General features: G+C 36.4%; 1 protein-coding gene across 1 annotated transcript in view; it reads right to left on the bottom strand.

Moving 5' to 3' along the window:
* ICA1L (islet cell autoantigen 1 like) overlaps positions 1-11824 on the bottom strand; it is a 25640-nt gene that overhangs the window by 9467 nt on the left and 4349 nt on the right. The window contains 7 exon segments of the mRNA XM_007936045.1: positions 1856-1899; positions 3501-3586; positions 4821-4919; positions 6271-6412; positions 8833-8905; positions 8908-9029; positions 10439-10562. Coding sequence (XP_007934236.1) covers positions 1856-1899; positions 3501-3586; positions 4821-4919; positions 6271-6412; positions 8833-8905; positions 8908-9029; positions 10439-10562 — 690 coding nt within the window.

Here is an 11824-nt window from a genome sequence, read left to right as displayed (position 1 = left end):
GGGTTTGAACCGCCAGCCGTCTGGTTAGCAGGCAAGTGTCTTAGCCACTATGCTACCAGAGCTCCCACCAGAGCTCCTAGCCAGAGCAATAACGCAAGAAAGGGAAATAAAAGGCATCCAAATTGGCAAAGAAGAAGCAAAACTATCTCTGTTTGAAGATAATATGATCCTATGGGAGCTCTGGTAGCATAGTGCCTAAGGCACTTGACTGCTTACCAGAAGCCTGGCGGTTCAGACCCACCAGCCACTCCTTGGAAGGGAGATGGGGCAATCTACTTCCCTAGTGATACTGCCTCGGAAACCCAAGGAGGGGTCACTATGAGTCGGGTCCGACTCGACGGCACATAACATAACATAACAACATATATGGAAAAATCCTAGAGACAACAAGAAAACTACAGGATCTAATAGAAGGATTCAGCAAAGCGACTGGATACAAGATTAACATACAAAAATCAGGCTATAGGCAGAACACCTACCACAGGGAGATGCACCCACCTAGCTCTGGTGGTGTAGTGCCTAAGGCATTTGACTGCTAACCAGAAGTCTGGCAGTTCAAACCCCACCAGCCACTCCTCAGACGGAGGGTTGGACAATCTACTTCCATAGTGATACAGCCTCAGAAACCCAAGGAGGGGTTGCTATGAGTCAGATCGCACTCCACGGCAGTGGTTGCATTGTGTTGTTACTCTAGGGAGATGGGCCCTTGGATCAATCAACCGTGGGACATCAGAAAGGCAGCATTTGCATAAGAGAAAGCTGGACAGACAGGAATACATAGATAAGAAGGGCACAGGGAAGAGACAGTCACAGAGAGGAGAGCTTTTTATTGTTGGGATTGTAATCAGGGCTGTGAGATTAAATCAGTAGGATTCCTCCACACTAATAAAGAGAACTCTGAAAAGGAAATCAGGAAACCAATGTTTATAATAACCCCTCTAACCTTCAGAACATATATTTTGAAGCTATGGTAGATATACAAGTTCATGATTATTATGGCTTATTAAATTGTTTCTTTTATCAGTATAACTTCTATTTAGGTATCTAGTTAAAAATAGCTGTCATATTTATTGGGCATGTAGTATGTGCTATGTAGATTAAAAATATTATCTTTAACACTAATGTTACTAGTAGGCATAAATCACCATATTTCAGATAAGAAAACTGAGAGAAGCATTGATTAAAAAGCCCAGATTCAAATCCATTTGAAGCCCAGAGAAAAATCCATTTTTCTGGCTTGAAAGCCTGTGTTATTTACCACATATTTACAATGATTCAAATATGTGTTGAGTGTGTATATATATATATGTATATATCTATACATATAAAATATGTATTTGTAATAAAAAATAAGAACACAAAGTATGAGGAAAGCTTGAAATTGAATCATGCAACCCTGTTGTTGTTGTTGTTGTTATGTGCCATCGAGTCGGCCCTGACTCATAGCGACCCCTCCTTGGGTTTCCGAGGCAGTATCACTACGGAAGTAGGATTGCCCAACCTTCCTTCCGAGGAGTGGCTAGTGGGTTTGAACCGCCAGCCATCTGGTTAGCAGGCAAGTGTCTTAGCCACTATGCTACCAGAGCTCCTGAACATGCAACCCTATTATCTATTAATTGGATTTCAGCATTTAGAAACACCTATCTTTCGACCAGGATTTCCTAAAGATTATTGGACCCTCTAATTAGGTACTTTTAGAAAGATAACTCAAAAGTGTACATAAAGTGACTTACTTAACATGTCTTTTTCAATTAAATAGATTCTAATACAATCTCTTTTAAAAAGCTGCAATAAACTCTTTTGATATTTAAAATGTGATCATTTCATTTCAAAGTAAGGAATGTTACCATCTTACCTGGATCAGTTTCCAAGTCTGCATCCTCATTTAACATAACTAATCTGAAGTGAAAATTTTAAAAATGCAAAGATTCTGGTTAAAATTCATTTGGGATTCATGTTCAATAAACAGTTCCATAGTTTTTTGAAAAACTCAGAAGACATATGAAATAACTGTCTAGTAGATTTCCTGAAATTTGTCTAAGAGAATTTCCTGTTTATTCCTTAGATCTACACCAACTATGCAATTAAACTTTTTTCCCCCCTCCCCCATTCATTCAATAAATATTTACTGAGTACCAAATGCCAGGCATCTTATTCAGCATCACAGGGACTGTGCCATGTACTATATCATAGAGACCATCTGTCAATTTTGACAAGCTTAAAAGGAAGCATCAAAGCCATTGACTCTGGAGTTTAGTTTTCAAGCATTAAAGGGTTTGCTCCAGAACACTTGGGAACTAAATAGAGAGAACAATAAACTTGTGAAACAATAGGGTACACTATTTTGAACAACAAAGTCATGCTTACAAAAGAAGATACATTAGCTCAAAACACTCTCAATCAGTACTAATTTTGACAGCATTCATCTGATCGAATATCCAAAAGAAAGGCAAAGAAATTTAACACAGACTTAGTCATTATTCCTGGGGTATGACCTCACTATTGTTAGTTATGGAGGTTGTTTTTAGCAAGCCTTCATAAACACATAAAAAACAATATAGTATTTTGCAATCATCACAAAACTCAACCTTTAGAACAAGCAAATACTTGTGACTGAATGAAATTTCCAATGATTATACACTTACATGGTTTTCTACACAACTTAGATGGACACTAGGTAAAGTGCTTTGGAATCCGTTAATTAACTCAAAAAGTAGCTTTTTTTCTTTAGTAAAACTTGCAATATGTTAGTGAAAAAGTATAATAAAATTTAATAAAAATTATATTAACATCTCATGTAACATGGTTTTAAATATCAATGTATAACTATTTAAATAATTTTAATTTCTAATTAAACATTTGATTATTGAACCTACATCTTAAGACAGTTATTATTAACTTACCAAAAAAACTGGTTTGGATTTTCTACTCAAGAATGTACGATTAGTCATTGTTTTGACTTTATACCCAGTGCAATCTGGCTAAAATGCATAAAAAGCAATAGCTCTTAGAGGAAGACGAAGGAGAGAGGTAGTCAAAGGGAAACAGGCAACATGAAGGATGTGCATAGAAACAGCCCCATTTTCAGGTACCAATCCCAGTCACATCTGTGTTTAGACAGATTTTTAACAGGGGTCTTCTGGACTCTTGTCACAACACAGACAATGCCTGTCCCTTTCTTCTCTCCAGCTGCCCCTTCTGGGAGTCACTGGGTTAGGGCTACTTGTGGCTTTTACTATAAGGCTCAGTTTCCCAAACTACAGAGCCTAGAGTAATTGCCCCAGTTTGTTCTGTCCTCCTGTCATCTCCTTTGCCTACCATGTTAAAAATGGAAAGAAAATATATACGAGTATTCAGAATAAATTTTTAGTATTAATTGGGAAAATGACATATATATGAGTATTGAGTATCAGTAAGTCAGAGGAAAAACATCTCTTTCCAAATACATGGCACAGTGGTATCCAAGACTGCCACAACACTATTCACTTTTGCCTGCTCACTTATTGAGGTTTTCAGTAAGAGAACTGTTTTCTATTTGTTCTTCTTTGTGGTCTTCAGTAAGCTTGATTGAAGTGTCTTGTAGTTGCTAAGGATAAGAAATTGAGTGTTAACTAGATGGAAAGGATGTGTTTTCCTCTCTCTGCAAACAAAATGAGAATAAAAATTCCAAAGAACAATATAAAATAGGAATACTCTTAGACCTAGAGAGCAGAGATAAGAGAAATGTGTATGAATGCAGTTTGAATTTGCCCTATGTTCTTGTTCATCCTGGCTACCTATGGGAACCACATACACTGTGATGTGGGCTAGCCACAGGGTTAACACCTTTGTGATATGCCTAAAGAAAACTTATGCTGTGTGGCTAGACTGCACTACAATGCTCTAAATGTAGCCAAAAATTTTCAACTTTAATTCAAAGCAGAAATGAGGCCCCAAATTTGTCTAAATACACAGTAACCATCTATTATAGAAGTGGGGGGGGAGCATTTTTTACACTGGAAAATGCCGTGTCAGAACATGATTTAAAAATCTAGACCAAACTCCATGAATATATAGTTAAGAAATGAACTTAACAAAGATATGACACTGGTCTGAGCAAATTCACAAGCAACATTTTCAAGGTCTACTGAAAATAAGACTGATAAAAGGTACTGAAATCTAATCTAGCAGAACTGAAGAAATGATTAGCTGGACAAGTAATTTGCAAAGAAGGATGACAGAGAGATATGCAACGTCAAAAGCATTTATAATCATAGCCAAAGATCATCTTTCACTTCTGCACATTAGAGAAAGAACTGCTCTGGTGGTCTCTTCAGCTGCAATCACACATTATGACCATAACTGACATATCGATACTGTGCAAATAAAGTGAGAATAAAAATTCTAGAGAATAATATATTCTGTGACATCAGCTTAAAAGTAAAACAAATTTTTTTCAATTTCTAAAATTGTCAGATAGTTAATCATTTTTGAGAACACACGACCATTTTTCCATCACTTGTTCCTCTTAAGTTTTTCCTTTCCATTACCTTTTTCTTTCTTATCTGCATTGTATTTTAATTTTACTTTTTACTTTCTTTCTCTTTTTTTCTCCACCTTACTAATATCTTGAGCCTGTCATGGTTATCCCATGTAACACATTATTACTGTTGCTGGCAGCATGTGGAATGAGGAAACTACAGACCCTTGGCTGAGGAATGCAGAAAAGTGTTTCCTAATATTCTGTAAATTTGCAATTAGGGCTTGCAGAGAAATAATTTTAATGTTAACACTCAAATGAAGTGTAATATTTCCAACAAAAGAACATGAAATAAATTCACCTTGAGAGCTACAAAATCATATGGGTGGAAGTCAGCACATTCTCCGTGTGCCTGGGACATCATTCGAGCTGTTTTCTCCCAGAATCCAAGCAGTGTTCTCTGAGGAAAAAAGAAAGGTGACACTATTTCTGCTTTCCCTGTGCTATTTTTCTTCACTAGTGTATTAGATAAATAAATGAATAAATAATATATATTAAAAAAAAAGATGAATAGTTGCCAAATAAGAAGCAGGAGCTAAGTTCAATTTTCCGTTTGTGAAACCAAAAAATCCTGTAAATAGTAGTTTTGTGAAAGAATTGGCATCCATATCTACATGAATGTGTGTGTACACAGCACTGGAATGTACACTTGAGCCACCTAGAGAGTAACTGCCGTCAAGAGAAGGAGAGTGGATGGATTAGAACACTTTCTAAGTAATCCATAGAGAAATGTTAGCCATCTGTGTCAGAGGAACAGATATATAATGTTTACTTTGGAAGGCATATAGAAGCACTTATTAACTTGAGAGAATTAATATTTATAATTAAATTTGGTCTTTTCATCTGGAGTTCAAGAAACACTTGACAAGAAAATGGATCTCAAGCTAACTCAGGTAAATGGGCATTTTCTGTGCTGCTTCCCCGTTCCTGTTCAAGTGAGGGCCAAGTGTGGAGAGAACAGAACTAACAGCTATTGCGTTTCAGGCATTATGCTATGCAGACTGTCACATACTGTTTTTTTTCCAAATGCATCCTTTCTTGATTCCTGAATTCTACAATATTGAATGGAATTAGATAAATTCCTTAAAAGCAACCAGGAATGCCCTTTTCCTTTTATTATATGAAGACAGTTCATTCTCCTACTTGCTGCTTACAAATCTTTGTAAAACAAGTCACTGCTGTTTATTAACATCTAACTTAAGCTCAAGTGAGATTTCTGAGGTTGAAGTGGTCAGGGATGACAACTTGGCAGAATGCAAAGAATGCACAACCCAGAGTTAGAAAATAGGTTTTAAGACCACATTGCCATTTGCTTTCATTCTCTCAGGTTTCACCTTCCTCATCCATAAAATGACAGTAGAACAAAACAAAAAGGTTTTCACTTTCTGGGCACAGCATCTTTGCTTCAAATAAAATTGTAAGTGAAAATTCAAAAAGCAGTACAGCAGCTCTGCGTGAACCAGGGCTAACAGGCCTTGACTCCGATGCCCTTGCCATTCTCCTCCTCAACCCCATTTGGTCTCTAAGTCCCTCTCAACGATCCCCTAGAACACTAGGAAGCAGAACGGAAAGCTATAGGAGGCGGCAAACTTTAATGTCTAGAATGCTATGATTGCTTGACTGTTATAACCTCCATAAGTCAATTATAGCAATATCAAAGAAACCTGATCATTTATACAATTTCTCACACCCTTTAGGCAACTTTTAAAAAGGAATCTCACCACTCCTCTTTACTGCAAGGACACGTTGACCATGGAGTTGGGTGTCTGGTAGGTAGCAAGGGAATGAGATAGCATATTGCAGCGGCTAGCTCCAAGTAAACCCACTTTCTGGCAAACCTCCATCTTTAACTTATCAAAAGAAGCTTTGCTATTCCTCACTTGGATCTGTACCTAAAACTATAAAAGTGTTGGAGATATTAATATAGCACACCGGTTCATAATATATATTTCCAGACACATAAATTTGTAATAAGGAAAATTAAACCCTTTTTCCTATATTATTACTATTTTGTGATTACTGATGAAGATTTTGGCTATTTTTATTAATTGTAGGCACTGCTTTCCAGCAAATATCTTTATGCTAAGAAGTATCTTTATGCTACGTGGAAAGCATGTCATTAAGAAGAAAATATTTATTCTAAATAAAAAGAAACATCCAGAATTACTCATGGGTAGTATAATATTTAGCTAAGAGTAGAAGAATAAAACTAGATGAAACATAGTGAAAATGTAATAATACATTACAATAATAATAGTTCTAAATTGTGAACATATATATTTAAATACAATTCTATTATATTTCTTCGATATATGGTGAATCAAATGTGAATACTTAACTTTTAAATATACTCATTCATTCAACAAATATTTATAAGGTATTTATTATGTGTTGCTATGAGTTGAATTCGACTCTATGGAAGTGGGCTGATGGCATCTAACAACAACACACATTATGTGCCAGGCATTGTTTCTAGGCATTGAGGTTACTGTGATGGACAAGATAGTGTTCTTCCTCATCATCTCCAAGTAGAGAGGCACAGGAAATCAGAAGTAAATAAATGCAAAAGGAAATTTCAGGTTGCAAAGGTAAAAAATATAAGTGAACAGAAATGGAGTGACTACTTGTGATAAGATGATCAGGGAAGTCCTTGGTAAGATTGTGCATGGGATTTGAACTGAGACGGAAAGATTATGAGTGGGGCCATGATGAGACCCTGAAGAGTGCATTCCTGCCCCAGGGAAGAGGAAGGACAAAGGTCATGATGGACAAAGAGCTTAGAGTGTTTACAGACAGGAAAGAATAAGGTAGGGCTTGAGGTTAGGGAGCAAGTGCAAGATGAGGCTGCAGAAAAGTCAGACCATGCAGGGTTTCTGGGGTCCAGATAGGGGTCGGATTAGATTCTAATTGTCAAAGATTGTAAAGAGGATGAATACAGAGGCTGCTGCGGCCTAAAGCCATGTGTCCACCTCCCTCACAGGGCTTTTGGAAGTAATCAATGAAGTAAGCCACTTAGAACTGATGGTACAGAGTAAAGACTCCAATATTAAATATTATTATTTTTATTATAAGTACTCTAAGTATTTATTAATTGAAAGAGTGAATGAATTTCATTATTCATGTATAAGTAGTTTAGGGGATAATTTATAATAAGGAATTATTTAGTACCCATACATAGAGAGCTACTTTAAAAGTTTGTGATCAAACACTGTATTGTGACAGAATGAAAAATTTGATAACCTCTACTTTTTCTTATGGGAGCTCTGGTGGCATAGTGCCTAAGGCATCTGACTGCTAACCAGAAGGCTGACAGTTCAAACCCACCAGCCACTCCTCAGAAGGAAAGTTGGGCAATCTACTTCCATAGTGATACTGCCTTGGAAACCCAAGGAAGGGCTGCTATGAGTCAGATCCGACTCAACGGCAGTGAGTGGGTGTGAGTGACTTTTTCTTATAGTTAATAAATTATTTTACATGAAATTTTACTTAATTTTTTTTTTTTCCCTCAGTAATAAGCTATTTTCTTCCTGCAAACAAATTCCAAAATTCTTGGTTAGCAGCTTCTTAAGAGTGTTGCTGTTGTTGTTGCTGCTGGAGAGCTCTGGTAGCGTAGTGCCTAAGGCACTTGACTGCTAACCAGAAGGCTGGAGGTTCAAACCCACCAGCCACCCCTCAGAAGGAAGATGGGGCAATCTACTTCCGTAGTGATACTGCCTCGGAAACCCAAGGAGGGGTTTGACTCAGTCTGACTCGATGGCACATAACAACAACAAATAAAAAGAAACATCCAGAATTACTCATGGGTAGTATAATATTTAGCTAAGAGTAGAAGAATAAATCTAGATGAGACATAGTGAAAATGTACTAATACATTACAATAATAATAGTTCTAAATTGTAAAAATATACATTTAAATACAGTTCTGTTATATTTCTTTGATTTGTTGTTGTTGTTTTGCCATCAAGTAGGACCCGACTCATAGCGACCCCTCCTTGGGTTTCTGAGGTGGTATCACTACAGAAGTAGATTGCCCAACCTTCCTTCTGAGGAGTGGCTGGTGGGTTTGAACCACCAGCCCTCTGGTTCTTAAGAGTAGTTAGATCTATTAGGAAAAGGATAAAAAGATATTAATAAAAGAGATTGATGCGAGTAGGGAAAAGTATAAAAATGTGGCAATATTTTGTCCTTTAACCGACCATCTTAAAGGAACCAAGAATTTCTAATTTAACATATATTTTCCAAAAATAATCTGCCATTTTATGATCTTGATTAAGTTATTCTGTAGCAGTCCAGTGGTTTATGTATCAAGAAAGGAATAGAACTTTTCCATTTGTTTTAAGGTGTCTGGGTCTAGTTCTTGAGATACATCTTTCATCCACAGCAGGCTCCTCTGTACTCTGTGCATGCCTGTTCCATCCAATTAATTGTCATCAAGGTATCAGATACTGCCTTTTGACTGAATGTCGCTACTTCTTGTTTTAGACGAAACAGGGGAGTATATAGGGCTAATCTGGTGGCAGAGAAATAAAGATCAGAGGGATAGATACTCATAAGCAAAACAAAACCAAAATGGCCATAAAGCTTATTTGTTGGCATGATGAGTCTACTTACAGGAAATTATTACAATGCCTAAGGAACTTTAAAAATAGGATCATATAGCCAACTTGTTAATAAAATTTTGTTTATACTTCTTAAGAAATACATAAATTTGTCAAACTCTGAATGTTAATCCATCTACAAATAATCTGCCAAATACGCCACTTAGAAAAGAGTTCCATATGTATTCGAGTCCCTACATTCATAAAACATAATTCTATAAATAGGAAATCTTTCATTTGACAATTTAGGGACAGCCTGGGGATAGAAGAACAGATAAAATGCTAGGAGAACTAATGAGAATTAAGTTCTTAGCAACTGAGAATGAGAACAAGAAAACAGGGATTTCTTATTTCATACATATTTAGCAATTAAAAATGAAAGAAGAAAGATGAATTAAATCCAACCACTCTTGGGAGCTCTGGTAGCATAGTGCCTAAGGCACTTGACTGCTAACCAGAAGGCTGGCAGTTCAAATCCACCAGCCACTCCTTGGAAGGAAGGTTGAGCAATCTACTTCCATAGTGATACAGCCTCAGAAACCCACGGAGGGGGATCATAGCATCCGATTCGAGGGCACGTAACAACAACAACAACACTCTTTACTGCTTATGACTCAATGGCACTGGAAGGCGCTGTATTTTTCTGTTGCTTCCTTCAAGATGGACTTTTGCACTGATGTGGTAGCTCAGAATAAAGAAAGGCACTTAAGTTGGACCCTGACATTACTAGATTCTGATAAAATACAAAAAAACAAACATACTGCCATCTGATAGGCCTGTTCAATTTTTCTTCTAAAAACACAATAATTTTGGCTGTACTTAGTAATTGTAGGAGATTCTTCACAGCAGGTATCATTTTGCTAAAAAAAAAATTGTAAAATGATAAATGAAAAGTTTGTAAGAAAGAAGAAAAAAAAGTCTCCCATTTTTTAAAAATGTTCCAAGCAATCCATGGATAGTATAAAATCAAGGAAAAGTGAATGACTACAATGAAGATATACATACTTCAATGTCAGTACATCTGTGAGTTGGTTACATAAAACCACTAAAGAAATGTAAATAGAGGCTTAAATGCTACTTCTAGGAATTAAGCAACCAAGAACTTCAATTTTTTTTTGAACTTCAAAATTTTAAACTATCATTTTAAATACAAAATGAATAATTAATGGTTAAGTATTAAAACAATTACATATTACAAGATAGACTTCTTTTACCCTCTATTGGAATGATCAGTGACTTTTACAAATACGAAAATTCAGGTTCATATGTCAAGCTGTCATATCCACTACAGATTTAAGGATGATACAAAACCACAGTAAACCTGTGCTTGGCTGATGAACAGAGTGCCTTGCCAGTGGCATCCATCATGTTGCCAGCTTCAGTTACATCTCGTTCTGCTTGAAACTTTAAAAAGAGCCCTAGCTCATTTTCTTCCTCTGATATAACTAGAAAAAAAAAAAATCACAGCAATGATTGTGACAGAATGAAAATGGGTCCTCGTGCATCGGAGTCAACTAGACAGCAACTGACTTAAAACAAGGACAGAAACAGAGAGTAACTATTTAGAAATTTTTACCAAATCGACTTAGTATTTTCTATCTCTAAAGTCTAATAATAAAAATATGTAAGCTTATATTTGCATGTCTTTTAGTATTTCATTTCTCTAGTTAAGTATTTTTACTGGATTTTACAAAAAATTTCAGTTTACAACAGATTAAATATAAAAACAAAACAAAAAACTGGTCCTTCACCACATAAAATTTAGAAGCATTGACTTAGTGTAAGACACACTAGACTAGTAAGACTTGAATATGCTGTCTACAAGAGACACACCTCAGACATAAAGACAAAAACAGAGTAAAAAGCAAAAGTTGGGGGAAAAAAAATCAAGCAAATGGTAATCAAAAAAAGAGCAGTAGTGGCAATTTTAGTTTCTGATAAAATAGACTTTAAGGCAAAAACCAGCATAAGAGACAAGGAAAAACATTATATAATGTATAAAGGCTCAATCAAACAAGAAGATACAACCATAATAAATGTCTACTGACCTGATGAAATAGCCCAGAATGATAAATCAAACTTTATCAGAACTGAAAAAAGAAATAGACACCCCCACAATAATAGGAGATTTTAATATACCACTGTCAATGAAGGATAGGTGGTTACCAGAGGTGAGGGTAACCACTACCTAGAGGGTAGACAAATATTAACTTGGATGAAAGTGAAGGCAATATACAATAAGAGGGATATCTATCTGTCTTACAGATTACTTGTTGAATAAATAAAAGACTAATGAGGAGACAAGCCCCTAAAGTGTTCAAACTGTAAAGTTAAAGTGAAACAAAACAAAACAAATGTCATCCCTAATTTCACCCTAATTTACTGATAGAAAAATCGAAGTTAAAACTGAAAGGGAAGTCGTGGGTACTTGGAGGCAGCAGCAGAACTCGGGCCTTCTCACTTGCTGTCTCCCCACTCCTGTAGCCTCTCCTTGCCGGGCCTGCAACTGTAAGTAACCCTAGGAGAGGGGGAGGGTGTCTACACATTGTGTAGTATCAACAACTAACCTAAGTAGGGTGGGTGGAATTTGGGGATTCACATCAATATTCTGATTACTTGAGAGACGCACAGATTCGGAAGGAAGATGGGGCAATCTACTTCCGTAGTGATACTGCCTCGGAAACCCAAGGAGGGGTCGCTATGAGTC

Source organism: Orycteropus afer, unplaced genomic scaffold (assembly GCF_000298275.1).
Source record: "Orycteropus afer afer isolate SDZICR_OR568_19922 unplaced genomic scaffold, OryAfe1.0 scaffold00002, whole genome shotgun sequence".
NCBI classification, from domain to species: domain Eukaryota; kingdom Metazoa; phylum Chordata; class Mammalia; order Tubulidentata; family Orycteropodidae; genus Orycteropus; species Orycteropus afer.
Note: the sequence above shows the minus strand (reverse complement) of the source record. Positions and strands in the feature narration are given on the sequence as shown.